The sequence below is a fragment of the Myxocyprinus asiaticus genome, chromosome 14, assembly GCF_019703515.2.
Source record: "Myxocyprinus asiaticus isolate MX2 ecotype Aquarium Trade chromosome 14, UBuf_Myxa_2, whole genome shotgun sequence".
NCBI classification, from domain to species: Eukaryota; Metazoa; Chordata; class Actinopteri; order Cypriniformes; family Catostomidae; genus Myxocyprinus; species Myxocyprinus asiaticus.
This window is the reverse complement of record NC_059357.1, coordinates 38667086-38685590: the sequence shown is the minus strand read 5'-3', so window position 1 is coordinate 38685590 and position 18505 is coordinate 38667086. Positions and strand designations below refer to the sequence as shown.

At 37.3% G+C, this 18505-nt stretch overlaps 1 protein-coding gene across 1 annotated transcript in view; it reads left to right on the top strand.

Moving 5' to 3' along the window:
* Positions 1 to 12664: 12664 nt before the first annotated feature.
* Positions 12665 to 18505, top strand: part of LOC127451647 (phospholipid phosphatase 3-like) — a 47155-nt gene continuing 41314 nt past the window's right edge. Inside the window, exon 1 of the mRNA XM_051716492.1 lies at positions 12665 to 13269. Coding sequence (XP_051572452.1) covers positions 13080 to 13269 — 190 coding nt within the window. The 5' untranslated portion in view covers positions 12665 to 13079. The remainder of the gene's footprint in view (positions 13270 to 18505) is intronic.

Here is an 18505-nt window from a genome sequence, read left to right as displayed (position 1 = left end):
ATAATGTTTTTTTTTTTTTGTTTTTGCAAATCTCATTTAATTTATTTGTGAATTCACTTTATTTTTGTGAAAAACCTAACATATTTTTATAAATCTCATTCTTTTTATTTGTGAATTCATTTCATTTTTGTGAAACTCCTTACATTTATTTGTGGATATCATTCAATTTATTTGGGAACCAACTTCCTATTTGTGAATCTCTTTCCATTTGTATGTTAATGTTCAACAATTCCATCTCCATATCTGCCCCACCAGAGGAAGTTCAGGCCTTACAGGAAAACATCTGAGATTTGTGGGGACACGAATTTGGGAAAATATTAGTGACTTACATGGTAGTATGTGTCTATGACTGACCATTCTGTCTCCTACACAATATCCATCCTTTACCAACTGACAGTTCTGACATTACAACTAATTATTGATGTATATATAAATGTATAGTATATATACAGTATGTATGAGAATGTTCTAGTTTAAAGCACTAGAAGTCAAACCCATCAACCAGCCCTGACATGCTAAACAGCACTCATGAGGAAAAGAGTGCTATTGTGCCATGCCAAAGTCTAGCAAGTCAGTCCACTGGCGGCCATCTTTGAAATGCTCCTGGGAAGCTATTTCCAGTCGTGAAAGTGCAGCTCCTACCTACTTGAATGGGGGAAAGACTGAAATCTCCAAAACGGTTGGTCAAAGTTACGATCAAAGAACATATTTCAAATCATCAGTAAAATCTAGGGATGTCATAAAATATAGATATATTGATTATTGATCGGCACATTATTTTATCAATATATTTTTGAGGCATCTATATATTAAAATTAGCCAACATTGAAAACAGAAGCCCAATTTGCGTGCTTTCCAATTCACTCAATTGGCCTTCTGCTTAACAGTCTGGCGTAATAGCTTTGGGAGACCACAAGAGGGTGATATAATATAATCTCTCTCTCACACACACACACACACACACACACACGCACACATGTTGGGTTTTCAGGTTTTATGAGGACTCTCCATAGACATAATGGTTTTTATACTGTGCAAACTTTATATTCTATCCCCTAACCCTAAAGCTAACCCTCACAAAAAACTTTCTGCATCTTTTCACTTTCTAAAAACATCATTTAGTATGATTTATAAGCTGTTTTCCTCATGGGGACTGACTGATTGTCCCAACAAAGTCAAAAATGTCAGGTTTTACTGTCTTTGTGAAGACATTTGGTCCCCACAATGTGGGGAAAACCTGGACACACACACACACACACACACACACACACACACACAGGACGAGCTGAAGCGGCGCAGGAGATGGCAGTCCAGAGTTCTGAAAGTTTTGTACTTCTTCAAGAATTAACTAAGTGATGATGATTTTGCAGGTTAGTTTATGAAACTGGTAAAACTGCTTAAATTTAAGGATTAGAAATGGCAACGTTTATAATGCAATTTCTCTATATGTAGCCTTGGATAGGTCTTTCATTCAAGCTGTCAAACCACAAAACGACATACTTGTAACTGAAAATACATTGTGTAGGCTACATGAAAGATACTTTCACAATAGCATATCTGCCAACACTCCTGATTTTACCGGGTTTCTCCCGTTTTTCCACCATTTCTCCCTCTGTACTCCCGATTTACAATTTCTCCCGATAAACTCATGATCTTCTGCATCCACACTTTGCTCATGAGAATGTATTAGACCTCCAGGTAGGGTTGCCACCTGTCCTGTGAAATACAGGATCGTCCTATATTTAAATATGAAATGATGCGTCCCATATCAGTAAGGGATGCGATTTTTCCCATTAGCTGGTCAGATGGCGTCACCACGAAATTGTTCCAGATTGTTAATTTAACACTGATATAAACTGAACCTTTTTAATACGATGGATAAGGGACCGTCTGAAAAGTCCACACATTGTGCTAAAACGGTGGATTGTTTTATTAAAAAACAGAAGGTTCAATATAAATGTTTAATAAGATGTGCAAAATTACACAGATCCAACAATGTATGAATACAATCACTGAGTCATAAAGACAAGAAGTACAAAGTGAAGGAAAAAATTTATTAAAATAAAAAAAATAAAAACATTAAAAATACATGTAAACCAACACAGATGTATTACATATTTAAGATAAAGAAGATCAATAATCTAAGAAACAGACATGGGTCAGGAAAAGTCTCAACATATAAGAAAGGATATACAATAAAAAAGCATTTATTGGTAAAACTGTGAAGGATGTGGTAAGGGACCATCTGAATACATTTCTTGGTATTATTATTCATCTTCAATGTAGTATTACTGACTGGTACTGCCACCCCCTATTCACATATTACCCCGGGGGAGCACCATCTTACCCTAAGGGGGCACCAGAAACTCCAGCGTCTGCCGTTCCACGCACATACGAACAACGCACTGCACAAAAATCAAAACAAAAATCTCCCTATTTTTCACAATCTGATGTTGGCAGGTATTCAATAGATTATCCAATAATGACTAGAGTAAATAATATTTGTCTTTTGATAATGATTTGGGTTGAATTTAATGGAAAACTATGCAAGTTGCGCTCTGTGGCACTTCAGAATGTTGACGGTGAGTATTGGCAGTGTGTGCGTACCTTTTGTAGAAAATAAATGTTTCTAACTTTATAACACGCAGTGTTGTCCCCCAGACACGTCCGGTGTGTGACCCTCTTTAATTTACCCTGCTGCTCACACTTTATTAAAGTTGTGTTGATAAATATGTCTGAAGAGAAAAAGACTATTGTGCAACGAACAGCCGTAATCGATAATATTTGGGAAAATCTTCAGATTATCAATGCATGAGAAAGGCACCGATCCCAAGCCTTGTAAAATCTGACAAAACTGCTATCATAAATTGTGCTTCTTTACCTCAGATTATGCTAAAAAACACAGTTTTCCCGGCTTGTATAGCTAATGTGCATGCATATTCTTTTTTTATTTATTTTTTAATTTCTCCCTTTTTCTCCCCAATTTGGAATGCCCAATTCCCAATACGTCCTTGTGGTGGTGTAGTGACTTGCCTCAGTCCGGGTGGCAGAGGACAAATCTCAGTTGCCTCCGCTTCTGAGACCATCAATCCTTGCATCTTATCACATGGCTTGTTGAGCGCGTTACCGCAGAGACATAGCGCATGTGGAGGCTTCACACCACTGCGGCATCTACGCACAACTCACCACACACCCCACCGAGAGCGGACCAAATTATAGCGACCATGAGGAGGTTACCCCATGTGACTCAACCCTCCCTAGCAACCGGGCCAATTTGGTTGCTTAGGAGACCTGGCTGGAGTCACTCAGCACGCCCTGGGATTCGAACTAGTGAACTCCATTGGTGGTAGTCAGCGTCTTTACTTGCTGAGTTACCCAGGCCCCCACTTGCATGTGCATTCTTAAGTTTATTGACAGGCAAAGTCTGTATCTAGAAGGTAACTGGCTTTTTGGCCATGCACAAAAATATAGGGTTTTCAAACTGAAAATCATCACCCTTACTAAAATGTATCAAGATTTTACAATAGTAAAGGCTCGGGTATACTTAGTTTTTCTGCGTTCCGGATCAAATCGCGCCTGGTCGACCGCATTGCCTTTCAAAGTATACTCTTTTGACCATGAGCCAATATGAACGTGTTTGATGCATACACTCTACGATAGATACCAGATATCTTCTATACAAATATAACAACCTCCACCTTTTTAACACTGGAGAGAGCGCAATGGTCAACTAGCGTATTACGACAATAAGTCACCATTTGCTGTTTCCTCACAAAAGCAGTTTATTCGGCATAATAAAGCATTTCCTACTGAAGCATCCATTAAAGAAAAAATGGCGTCTTGCCTCCTCGCCAGTGTACTGCCCATAGAATGTCTATGGGACCGATGTGTTGTGCTATTTTAGGCTAAGCTTGTAGGCTTCCTCATAGATATACATACATAGATGCCTCATTCGGCTGGTTTGGAAACATCAACCACGGCGCCATCTTGGAACAGTCAACAATAAGAGCTGTTTGAATGTAAGTGAATGGAGAAGAAGCCTCAGACCGCTGACTAAACTGATTTTGTGTGAAAACAGTTCATCATGTAATGAATTGACTGACTGGGTGCTAATTTTCAGTATGTTTGCCATGATATATACATTTGTTGAGGACTTTATTTGCAGTTTACTATCAGAAAAAAAAATGTCAGGATTTTTTATATCATCTAAAATATTGCCTAATGTTTATGGAAAATCAGATAATCTGAAAGTTGGCTGGAAAAGACAATAGTTTTTGTAGACTGTATCTGTCAGTTTAAATTCATGTGTTGACGGATGGCTCTTGACGGCTCTTTATAGATATATATGGGCTCACCTATGTAGAAGGGTTCTGGTGATACTGTACAGTCATCGGTTTGGGCTACAATTTTATTTTTTAAACAATTATTATTATTATTATTATTTAGAAAGATTAGCTACATTGACCCTTACCACATGAGGAGCCATCTGGTCTTACCTGTTTTATATGGCATTGCACTGTAATTATAAAGGCAAATACATAAAGACTTATGGACAAATTATGGACAATGTTTTCCTCCTGTGTAATAAATGTTCTGTTTAATGATGATTGTTAGGAAATAAACTAGAATATAATAGGCTCATATAAATAAATAGGTTCATCAAGTTTTAAAAGTGGTGAGAGAAAACGTATTTTGTTGTTAACATCAACAACAGCAACAGCAACAGCAACAGCAACTTATCTGCCATGATTATAAGGGTGCGTTTATAGTCATTTTATAATGGCTTTGAACGCAGCTCATCCAATCAGAATTTAGAGTCAGAACAATTAGTTTTAAAACAAACAACCAATCATTGTAAATTATGTGTATTATGTATAATAAGCCCTTGGAAGTGGGATACAGTGTTGTGTGACATTAATCCAGCTCAGGATGGATTTACTGGCTGACAATAAAGACACCACATCAAAATCATACTGTTAATTAGAATAGAATATTCCAAAAACATGTCAAAGCTTGCCTGTGGATATTTTCCATACATTCAATGTTCACTTACATCGCAAAACCCACAAACACACACATCAGTGGTTAAACCAAGAGTAGTTTCGTGTAACAAGACTTTTGACTAATGGCACAAAGTGTGGTCCACATTGCGTATTTTTGACAGGAAGAGTCAACCACAGTTTGTTTTGTTTTTATGTGTTGTTTAGGGATGAGTTTGACTGAAATAGATACACCACAAAAATAAACTATCATGGAAAAAAATATTGCACAACAGTGTCACTCAGCAATTGCTTGTGCAGAAAAGATCAAAGTTATTAACAAAAATGGGGGTACCTTTGTAATCAGAAATTCTGCCCATCCAAAAGTAGTAAGCCCCGATTATTTCACAGACATAACTCTGAAAACAAAAGGTAATGTATAGTTCTGCTTTTGTTAATGTCTTGTTTGCTCAAAAAATTCAGATTATCCTTCAAAGATTTGATACCATTAACCTGGCTAACTTTGGCAAATCGGATAATCAGTCTTTCCTCAAAAGCATTCATTGCATCAACCTGGTACCTTGTAAACACAACTTTGTTTAGAGTAGGATTGATAAAAACTTGTGCATGGCCAACCTAGTCTAATAGAATGTACGTTACTATAACTACATTTTTGCAAACTGACTTTTATGTGCTGCATACCATGTTTAGCCACATTTTTAGATAGGTCTTTCAAGGTAGCATTGAGAGGTGTGGTGTCCAAATAACATCAGCTATTACTGGGGTACCTCAGGGATCAGTGCTTGGACCACTTCTGTTCTCTATATACACAACATCACTGGGACCCATCATTCAAGCACACAAGTTTTCTTACCACTGCTATGCCAAAGACACCCAGCTCTACTTGTTTTTCCAGTCCAACATCCCCACGGTAACGGCCCGAATCTCTGCCTGTTTGGAAGAGATCTCGGCCTGGATGAAGGAACACCACTTTCAACTCAACCTAGCGAAGACTGAGATTCTTGTCTTGCCAGCCAACCCTGCTGTTGAGCAACATCACCGTTCAGCTGGGTTCATACACAAAATCACCATCCAAAATGGTCAGAAACCTAGGGGTAACCATCGACAACCAACTCAGTTTGTACAGCCTCAATATCCAAGCCCCTCCAAATCTCACGAACAGCTATTCCTGTTTTTCTAGAGAGAAACCAGGATTTGGATCTCCTTTCATCCACCACTATTCCTTTTCTTCATCACACTACCGGACGAAAAGCCACAGCAAAGAGGAAACATATCTCCAGTGACAACACACCTTCTCCACCTCCGAAAAAAGCAAAGCTGCACCACACCACTCAAGCCTCCATGCAACAGAGAGACGATCCGATTCTATCAGCCCTGATTTCCATCCAAGGAACCCTTTCTGACATGGATGGAAGGATTCAAGTGCTTGAAGCCCAGCATTCTGCTCTCGTTCCGTGCTTTTAGAGGACCAGTCTTCCGGGTCTACAATCGTTGGCAACCCCACTCATTAAATGGATATATCTAATTCCTTCCTCCCCAGAAGATCACTTGAGTCAGCAGTACCAGCTGCACCCACCGGAGTACCTTTTTTGCCCCCAGCCACAGCTATCACTCCCCAGCTGTGCGCTCAAATTCTGTCAGGTAATGACATCGATCTAGTTAAAATCATGTTATGTGCAGAGACTAATGAGAAAAGGATTGTAGATTGTGGGGACATCACATTTGTCTTAAAAGATAATGACCCCAAGCTGTCAAAAAGCTTAAAAATGGCAGAACTGAATGTTGCTTTCTGCATTTTCAGAGATGTAATTTGCGAAAGTTACCCAGACAGGAGACCAGAATTAGACACTTACCTCGCAGTTATATCTGACCTGACCATGACTTACGGAGGCACCCTATTTTACGAATATCACAAGTCGTTTTCAGAAAAAGCAGCTATGTATATTCAACGTTTTAACCAACATTTGGACTGGTCTGTTGTTGATTTGGCTCTCATTAGCAGACATTTCATGGACCACAGAGCCCTGTCATGTTCCATCTGCAGTTCTTTTTCCCACACCACATTTCTATGCCCAAAGACTGTCACTTCAAAGATTGACACCAGCCATTCAGTCTCCAACCAGGTGAAACCTGAAAGACAAACCCCTTTATGTTACCAGTTTAATGAAAATGTCTGTACACGACCTAATTGTAAATTTTTGTTATTTACAATTGTTATTGCGGGTACAGCCATCCAAAATTTGCTTGCCCATGATGCACACGCTTCTCAAGAAAGAAACAAAGTCACCTGTCAATGTTCAAGAGCTCTCCAAAGCTCTCACTAAGCATCCAAACCACAGTTTTGTGTCTTACTTGTTAATGGGACTGGTTTATGGTTTTTCAGCTGGCCTTTCTTATATTCCTACTTTTTTGCACTTCTGCCCCAACCTTCAGTCTGCAACTAAAGAACCTCATGTCATCGACGAACTTCTGTTAAAATAAGTAAAAAAAGGATATATGATCGGCCCTTTTGACAAACCACCTTTCAATTTGCTTCGAGTAAACCCCATAGGAATAACTACAAGGAAATATTCAGAGAAAAAGAGATTAATTTTTGATTTATCAGCTCCACATTCTACTCTAGGCGTTCCAAGCAAACACAAGCTATGTTGTGTTTTCTGTTGTTAATATCGCTGGTGGTCCTGTTGAAGCGAAACAAAACTAGTTTTCGCTTGAACGCCCCATCTCGCGCTTGTACTTGTGCAAGGAGCTCTAAAGCTCGTATAGACTCAAGAACATGCATAGCAGATCAACGGTCGGTCAAGAGTTTTGCTTATTAATACGTTAGATTTTGGTTGGTTTCTCACCAAACCTTATCGGATTCCTTAAGAACAATCATGAGTCTCATGGAATAATTCCTCTGAATTATACTTTTGTGTCCTTTTAAAGCTTGAAGAGGTGGTCACCACAAACTGCCATTGTATGACATCACTGAGCACAAAGTTTTTTCACAATTTCTCTGTTTGTGTCAAGAAAAAGAAAGAAAGTCATATGGGGTTATAACAAAACGGGGGTGAGGAAACAATGCTGAATTAATTTTTTTGGGTGAACTATCCCTTTAAGTATGTTTTCTATTATTTTGCTGATTTTATGCCTTTCAAAGTTTGGTTCATCTTTTTATCAGACAGATCACACTGTGAATTGGACAACATAGGTGGAAAGTTCTGCTGATTAAATTGGTTTGTACTTACCGAAAATCGAATCACTACCCCCAGTGGCCGAAGCTGGAAGTGTTGTTGTACGAATGGGCACATGTGAGCTCCAGTTTCTGGATGAAATGTCCACAGAGTAGCGCCATAAGTGAGTTGTTTTTGGTTGTAAATTATGTAATACAGTATACAGGAAAGCATATTTGATTAATTCTACTCCCTAACCCAAACCCCAACCCTAAACCTAACCGTCAGTGGAGTTCAAATATACATTTTAGACTGAAAATGCAAACTCTAAATCACACTCACCATTGTTTTGATATGCGTGCGATTACTTCCTGGTTCCCACAGAACCATAACCTGTCTCTCACAACGTGCTATCAGTAGCACTAGAGGGAAATGTGTTCCTGTTTGAAGTGACGCAAAACATCTGATGTGGGATGACGCTTGTTAGTAATTTGGCTAAATGGAGTTGATTTCAGGGTACAAGAACTTTCAGAAGCAACATGTCAATTTCCTGTGAGATCATGTTGCTTTTTATAACCCTATTAATTACTACATACTCATTGTAATGAGTTATAAAAAGTAGTTTATGTTAGTTTCATATGACTTAGTTCTTGTTCTGGAATGTGTGAGGGTTTTTATCTTTCTCTATGCTGTCTAAGTTTCTTGCAGTTGCATTCCAAGTAGACCTCAATGACTCTCTGCCATGGAGGGAAGAGTGATCGCCTCTCTTTGTTCTATCTTAAAGTCTGTTTGTAAGAATTGTTTAGAAGCACATTACCATGTTGTAATATTAAGTCTCTAGAGTCAGCTGCCAAAGAGTGAAATTCACCTCAGAACTTTTGCTTAAGTGCTTAAAGGGATAGTTTACCCAAAAAGATAATTCGGTCTTTATTCACTCACCCTAATGTTGTTCCATACCATATACATTTCTTTATTATGTTGCACACATTAGGCAGAATGTTAGTCAACTAGAATGTTTTTTTCTGTACAATGAAAGTCAATAGTGGTGACTGAGGCTAACATTCTGCCTAACATCTCCTTTTCATGGAAAGAAAAAAATAAGTAATACGGGTTTGGAATGACATGAGGATGAATAAATGATGATTTCATTTTTGGCAGAACTATTCCTATAAGAACGTTTTTGTGGCGAATGGGATTAATGTTAAATGACCTCATCACATTCTGTTTTATTTAGAAATTGTTGGAAAATTATGAAATGGTTATTTTGTATTTTTAATCCAATTTTGTCTAAAAATGTAAAAAAATAAAAATAAAAAAAACTCGGCAGTATACTGTTATTAGTCAAGAAAAAGATAACAAAACTGACGTCACAAATGGTCGAAACAAATGGTTGTTTGTCTCCATCTACAGGTCTTAAAAGATTTCTACACCTTCTATCTAATGTGATGCCTTGTTGGTACTATGAGGCTTCAGTTGAATAATCATTTAAATGAAACTGAATTTATTAAGCCATAATTTGTTCCACATTAGTCACAAATATTTAGACACTTGTTAGAAACGTACATAAAAAATAAATAAAAAAATGCAGCTTTCAAAACAGATTTGAGGTATAACTGAATATAACTTATGTTGTAGAAATAAATACATGAAAGTCTCTAAGTAATATTAACCTTATTATAGAGTTTATATAGGAGAATTGCTAGGCTATATATAATCACAACAGTCTTCATACAAATGCTTCACTTCTTCATTAGCATCAAACACTGGGTGCGTTCCATTCAGAAGTGATCTACCATCCACTGTGAGAGCTCTGAATTGCTAAAAAGAGTTGGCTCAAATATAACTGTCATTTGGAACTCTCTTTTAAAGTTATTTTCATTAGAAATTCTGTTTGTAATGATTGTTCTCTCTTCGAAGTTTCCCTCCGAAGGCATCATTTAGGCCGTTTGGAACACAGGGACCAGCTCATTACAGCATATTTCCATTTCCTAGGCAGAGAGTGCATGTGACGTCACAGTGGGCTGAGTGTGTGGATGTGTGGCTAAAGGGGCATTCATACTGATTTGCAGCGACAAAGTGACCAAAAGTCATTACAATGAGATTAATATTACAGTGACAGCTGACATTTTCTCATGACATAAAGGACAGTGACTGTTGGTTTTGGTGATGCTACAAAGTTGAGCTAAATAGAGTTCATGAGCACTGATGTGATACAGTGACTACCAATGGAAGTGCAGCCATGATCCACCTCTTGAGACAGTTGAATACTGCTCTCGATAAGGAACACCTATTAACAACCAACAGCAAAGACACTTGGCCACCTCCAGTGATTCACTGTAATCACTTTCAATGAGGCTTGAGAGTGCATAGCAAGAGAGCCAGACTCCAGCAGAACTGGACTACATGGAAAATGTCATTGTTAAAAATACTCACCAGATGGCAATATTTCCCAATTCTCCAAAGAGCACCAAACTGTACTTGAACCTGCTAATACTTGAAAACATCACACTGGAATATTCAAACGAAAACCTTAAGATACTGATACTATTTTTCCGATTTTTTATTTTGTAATAACTTGGATAGAAAATATATGATTGTAATTAATACCGATTATCTTCAGAACTTTATGGAATAGAAAACTTCTACATTTATAGCACATTGTTTACTAAGTACGGAAGCCCAGAACCGCACCGTGAAAAAAAGGTGTCTAGTGCTAAAAACACAGTTAAACATGACACAGTTGTCAAAAGACACACATCTATGAATGTTTATATGGTAAACGATTGAAAAAGTGTGTGGACACAAAAACACATTTGGCTTAAACAGACCCTTAATTCACATGACACTGAACTAGCTGAAGTTTCTCGAAGTTACCTCTCAACATAGTCTTTTGTTTCAGTTGATTGTAGGTAAATATTAGCTTTATCCAGCGCTGTTTGTTCTCTCTGTCCTTACATATCATGATACTGTTTTAATGTGTGAGAAACCGCTCCAAATTATTACATTAGAGAGCAGTCCGAATGAACTAACTGGATGAATTACGAATCGATTCAGACCGTTTTGCAAGCCTGTTTAGCCAATTCATTGAAAAGAACTGACTCAAAAGAATGATTCATTCGCAAATGGGGCATTGCTGGTTCTTTTAAACAGACAACAGAAATATGGGACACATGTCATTTTTGCTAAAATATTCTCAGAGAACATTTTTCTTCAGGTCAATCGGAGCTCTCAAGGTACGCACAGTGCATACGGCCGTACAGCTGCAGGTGCTGTCATCTGTCATCTGTCACCTTGTAAGAATAAGATTTCATATGCCTACTGTTAGTGGCACCTTGTGGCCGGTTGGTACCGCATGCTAATTGTTAGCTAGCAAGCAAGCAACAACAACAACAACAACAACAACAACAACAACAACAACAACAACAACAACAACAACAACAACAACATAATAATAATAATAATTCTCATGTTGCCTCTTGAGGAGAAAAAAAAATAATTTGAGAGAATTATTTTTTAGAGGGAACATTTTTTTTACAGAGACCAAAACATTTAAGAGAGAGAACAAATTGGAGATAAAAAAAAAATGTAGCGAAATTATTGTAAATACGAGTTTCCCACTCGGAAGTTGTGCATGAATGACCGCTCAAGTCGTAATTACACTGAGATCATTTTGATGCTAGAGTTGACAGGTTTTATTCAGTTTTCTAAATTCAGCTAATTGTTAGCGCTTACCGCTTTGGCCATATTCATTTATGTATATCAGCAACCATTTGATGCATGTTGTACATTTTGACACCGTAAAAATAGCTTGTATTTGACCAAAATTCCATTATAGTCAGGAAGCTGAGTAAATTCTTTTATGGTGTCAAAATAAAAGTTAAATATATATGAATGAAAGTTTTTTTTCCAACAACAAAGCACTTGAATGCAACATACTGGTAATTGCCACTTCAGAAGTGGGAAGTAGTATAATTCCAATAGCACATGCAGGCAGCATAAAACTAAGCTTTTATAGACAGTAGCGCCATCTTTGATTTTTGACGAGAATGAAAATGAGTCTTTGAAGGATAGATTTTCAGCCTCTTCAATGTAATTTTCCAGAACTTATGTTTTCTGGAGTTTTTTGTCTACTGAAATTTCTTGGAAAAATAGGCTATTTTATTTAAATGTTTGGTGAGCAGAATGTACTAAAACACTTCAACTCCACAACCCACTGAAGAGACTGTAGATCTATCCCTCACAGCCTCCTTGTCATTTCTGTCAAAGATGGCGCTGCTGTGAATAAGGTCTTCATCTCATGTGAGTGGTCGGGAGTTTATAGTTATATTTCATAATTTCAATTAATTTCTTTAGGACTAAAACTTTTTTAATGAGCAAATAATTACTGCACATTTAAAACGAGCCCAAACATGCTGTCTAAGCAGGCAGCTCATTAAGATTTGAGACACAGCCCTAGAGAAAGAGGGCGGAGGAATCACACTAATTCCCACAAATGAAAACACGGTCCGCTTAAAGTTTTTCTCTGTCAGTGAAAGAAAGAGGAGTGTAACATGTGGATCAGAAATCAGAGAGGATGACAAACTTTTTACGGACATATGTTTTCAGGAATGTGTTTTTCTACATCATGTCCAGATGATGATGATGGCAAAACTGCAGCTGAAACTTTTCTTGAGTGATGGGCAAAGGAGTTTTCATTTAAGACAGAGCGGACCAGGATCCCTGTACAAGTCTGATCGCGTTATTAATTAAAAGACTTTTACATATCATCTACACGTGCGCTTTAATGTGCTGGGACATTTACTAGATTGTAAAGAAAGATTCTAAACTTCAGCAAAACTGTATTCCTGAACTGTTAAATTGGTTTTATTGACAGTGTAAAACACAACCTATCCGGTGTATGTGTTGAACTGAAATCACGGGCATCATGCAGAAGTTGAATTCGGTTAACAGTCACACGGAGCAACAGCAGCGTCTGGCCGATCACGGCGGATCCGGAGACAGTGCGATCGAGAACGGCACGAAACACATCGTGAGCCCCGCTGAACCTGCCGACAGTGTGGAGTGCTCCAGCAGAAAGATGCTGGTCGGGCTGGACATCCTCTGTCTGCTCGTGGGTAAGAGCAACAAACTTGAGTGACACATTGTAATAACTCTCATTAATAACAAGTTATTACACTGTAAAATGTAAAACTGCACCACAATTGTTGCCTTCAGGCACTAATTCTACCTGACCTGATATTGGTGTAACCTTACGCAATCAGTTCTATATAATCATATTAAAAATAATAATAATATTTTCAACTTGAATTTAAAGTTTATATGTTACCACATTTTAAGTTGAGCATGCATTAGTGCTGTCAATAAAAGTTAGTAGCCTATAATGTGCCACCAAAACCTGAACTGACAAGTGGGTCAGTTTATACTATATATATATATATATAACTTTATAATAACTCTAACTAGTAGCTCATTAAAAAACATGATACATTGCTCAGATCTGTAGTTGGTGTGCTTTCAAATATGAATACAAATATAGGTGAATCAAAGTTTCATGGCATTTCTATTGTAATGTACATGAACTGATCTGTTCGGCATTATGTAATGTAATAATACATATTGTTATAATTAAAAGTTAATGTAAAATGTCACCAAACTGCAACTCCTCTGAAAACAAGTGGAAAACAACACAACAGAATTATTGCAGGGCTTTGAATGTTAAAGGAACATTCACTGACACATTTTCCTATGTAAAGCCAGACATATCAATTTGTGTTTTTGACAGTTCTTTACAAAGATGTTGATGTTTTTCTTCTTGTCAGAAAGTGGAGAAACTTTTAAAAGTAGAAAAATCCAAAGTTACACCATCTCAAGAATCCTCTCAGAACTCAAACCAGAGCTTAGAAAAGGAATAATAAGTTCATAACCTCTACACATGTGCTGTGTGTGCCTTGAGTTTAGAGTTGGCAGCAAAGTTTGTCCGGGAAATTATGGGGTATCCATGGAAACAAGCAGTTCTCTTGAGAAAAGTGAAAGTGCCCTTTCAGATGGCCCCACCGGCGCATGTTGTTTATTTCCCAGAGTTTTGCTTCAACTTTATTATAACTGTAATTACAAACATACCTTTAAAAGAAAAAACTGCACAATTGTTTCCATAAGGTACTCCTTTTGCCCAATATCAACCTTAAAATTGCTTTATTTGTAATTTTGTTTAACTAATGTATTTGTATTAAATTGTGTTTTTGACTAGAATGAAACCAGTTAATTCAGAAGTTACCACAAGAAACATTATATATATATATATAATGTAATTAGGGTTGATGTAGTCATATTGTTTAAAAAAAAACATTTTTTTTTTACTTTAATCAAACCAGTTGATTTAGGTGCCACTGTGTATAACATCTGAAATATCATAAAAATTTGATTTTTTTTTATACTGTAATGCTTAACAGATCATTTTTTATCCTATACATATTCACATTTGAAATGTACATGAACCAGCTGTATGGATCTGTTTTGCATTATATGCTACTTATACTACTGAAATTTATTATAAAATGTTACCAAAGTTTTTCAGTGATAAAGAGTTTTTCCATCCATTAAAATCAAAATGATCTATTAGTTTCCATTAATTAGTTTCTATTATCTATTGGTATCTATAAGTTTCTATTTATCTATTATTAGTAAGGTGTGGATTGAATTCCTTTCTGTTATTTTATATTTGTTCATTTTGAAACAATGCACCTGATTTCCATTAACGGAATAGTTCACCCAAAAATGTAAATTCTGTCATCATTTACTCACCTGAAATAACTTTCTTTCTAATGTAGAACACAACAGTAGATATTAGACAGAGCCACTTTCCCGTTTACATGCATTGTGTAAGCGGCGTACTCTCGTATACATGCACTATCGCATACATTACGGTCAGTAAGCAGCTTTCTCCACAGCGACCTAATTTCCTCACGACGCTTGTGTAAATAACAAACATAACATCCGAGGAAGACTTTGCTATTTTATTCTCCGTTACTTCGTTTTATTTCCAGATATTCCAGAGTTGCTGTTGTGTTGTTTTCTTAACTTTCTATTGCGAGCGAAAATGTGCTGCAACAGTGGGGCTTCCCTCTTACTTAAAACTCTGGGATTCCCCCAGTGTACTTCAGCACATATGTGAATATTCGAACATCAGGGACCATTGATATTTTACATGGGTATATTTTATAGTGTATGTGCTTTTCCCACTGTACTCCCAGAGATGTTGAACTCTTTCCGCTGTGTTGACTTATTGTTGAGCTTCATCCTATGATGTTTGTTATTCGGTCTGTTCACGCACATGCACACCCCTCAAAAACCTGTTAGAATGCTGCTTATATGTTTACATGGCCACATTAAGCCATGTTCTACGAAAGAAACCTGGGTGTGTTAAACCGCTTTTTCTTAATCCCTGAAGTGGCGCAAGGAAATCAGCGTTCTTGTTTACATGATGGTTCACAACGCCGCTTTCTGCAAAAACTCTGGAAAAAAGTTTTCTTAAGTGCATGTAAATGTGGTCAATGAAAAATAATTGTGACTGAGACTGCATTGCACATTCTCCTAAACATCTCCTTATGTGTTTCTCTGAAAAAAGAAAGTTATACAAGACTAAAACAGCATGAGGTTGAGTAAATTATGACAGAATTTTCATTTTTACCAATGGGCAATATATTATTTACATCATTTATTAATCTTTGTTAATGTTAGTTAATAAAAATACTATTGTTCATTGTTAGTTCATGTTAGTTTATAGTGCATTAATTAATGTCAACAAATGCAACTTTTGATTTTAAAAATGTATATGTTGAAATTAACATTAACTAAAATTAATAAATGTTTAATAAGTACTGTTCCTGTTAACTAATGTTAACAAATGTACCCTTATAGTAAAGTGTTATTATTGATATTTGTAAGCACAGAACAATTTTTTTTTTTTTTTTTTGTGGGGGGATACTGTTAGTTTGTTGACACAGTTGTTGTTTTCTGCAACACTGCTTGTAAAATCAGTGCTTGCTTCATCAGTTTTAGCCGATTTAATTTGTCACAACAACACTCACAGCAGGGATGAGGGGATAAACACTTTAATTATGTTTCTATGTCATTGCTTTGCCAGACAGAACCTGTCCAGGCAGACAGACAGGTTACAGTGAGTAACTTATTCATAGATGTAACTGTACAGATCATTTAAAATGCTCTATGAACTCAAACTGCTCTTGGCCTTCAGGTGAAAAAATGTGACTGTGTCCCCCTCGCAGAGTCTGTTTTTAGAAATGTGAAGTGTCTGGTCAGGTTTGAGGTTTCGGGAGGAAGTGTCGTGCAGAGGGGCTCCTCTGATTTTGGCTGACTGCCTGATTTTTCAGTCGGACAGCAGTCATCACTTTCTGCCTTGTAATGTTACAGTCATGCACTTGACAGTTCCATGTCATCCAATCTGATTAAATTGTGATTAAGAAACAGTATTAGTTCATATCCTTGTGATGACAGGATGGAGAAAGCAGCGTCGGCAAAGAGGAAATGTGTTGTGGAATTAGCATGATGTGAGAAAGGATGAGGTCATTTGTGACCGCTCGCTCTGGCTACCGCCACACATATTTCCCCCTTTGACGTGGGGTTTGTGTGATTTCCTCCTGACTAATCAATACTGTCAAACATGCATGGCCACATGAGTTGGACCTCATGTTTCTCTTATTCAGCTTATGTAGCAAACCTGGAATTTTAATATGTTTGATTAAGTAATTTAGGGTCTATGCTTTACAGTGTCCTAATCAGGTGCAATGCATTTAGTTTCCAGTGACAAGCAGTGTGTCTGTCCACATTGAGCACAGAAATGCTGCACACCGTCACAGCCAATCAGAACATACTTGGCGTTTGCAAAATGGGATTTTGGACCAATGAAATTTCACGGTGAGCGGGGCTATGTGGCATGACCTTTTTGTGATTTTGTTTTGATTTGACCATGGGTAAGAAGTGTTCTTAGGCACGATGCAAAGCTTTGACAACAGTAATATGATTAAAGACACCAATGTTCATTTAATAGTTACATTTATGAATATTAATAATTGGAATAAAAACATTTTCAGGCAAGTAGTGTAGTTCATAAGCCTAAATGTAAACTTTGTGTGTTAGAATAGATCGCATCAGTCTGATTCCGGAAATAAAAATCCCATTATTAAAGATGTACTACTCTTGTACCTTTGCCTTTTTGTCCGACTTTTAAATACTGTTTTGCTTCAAAGTTTGTAATGTTGTAATTCACCTCGGAGCAGATTGGTTTGGTTCATGGCTTACAACTTTTTATAGAGGATTTTATGAAATCCCTTTGGAAAAAATGAATGGGAAATATACTTCCGGAACTAAGACAGCTGAAAAGGGGCGGGCACCGTTGCGCTCTACATGCTGTCACATGTGTGTGTTTGTCAGTGTTTAACAATAGCTTTGAAAACAATTCATGTGATCAGAGTGTAGAGACTCTAGAGAATATTTACCTGTAAGTCACATTCAAAAATCTTTTAAAATAGACCATATGCACTCATGTAACTGCACATCAGTTGAATTCTATATTACAGCGCTATGTTGCTGTGTTTCTTTGCAACCGTAAACAGCCTGAAGTTAGGCTAATGAACTATACTGGCTCCCAAAAGATATTTGGAGACTTAAACACTTAAAAAGTGTATGTGTAATGTATACAAATGCATGCTATTGCAGTTTATATACATATATAGGGCTCGACTTTAACACTTGTCTGCTTGTTGGGGACAAGTTGATTTCTGAAGGGGCAAGTGAAAGAGAATTTTACTTGCCCGACAGGACAAGCAGACTGATTAAAACGTCAATAATGAAAAAATAACTGGCTATATTTGTGATAGGAAAGGGCAGTGTCACTTATTACAAAGTTCATATTCTTATTCTTATCCAGAGTGCATAATTTTATAATTCACTTGCGGTCTAGTAACAGCTGCGCCCTGTTTGATTGACAGGCGGCGTATGTGTGTGTGCAGAAATGCTCGCGCTAACCAATTTACTTGTCCGTAGGACAAGCACATGACAATGCTTAATGTCGAGCCCTGTATATACACACATATGTACACTCACTGAGCACTTTATAAGGAACACTATGGTCCTAATAAAGTGCCCGACGTGTCTTCTGCTGTTGTAGCCTATCCGCCTCAAGGTTTGACGTGTTGTGCATTCTGAGATGCTATTCTGCACACTACAATTGTACAGAGGGGTTATCTGAGTTACCGTAGCCTTTTTGTCAGCTCCAACCAGTCTGGCCATTCTCTGTTGACCTCTCTCATCAACAAGGCGTTTCTGTCTGCA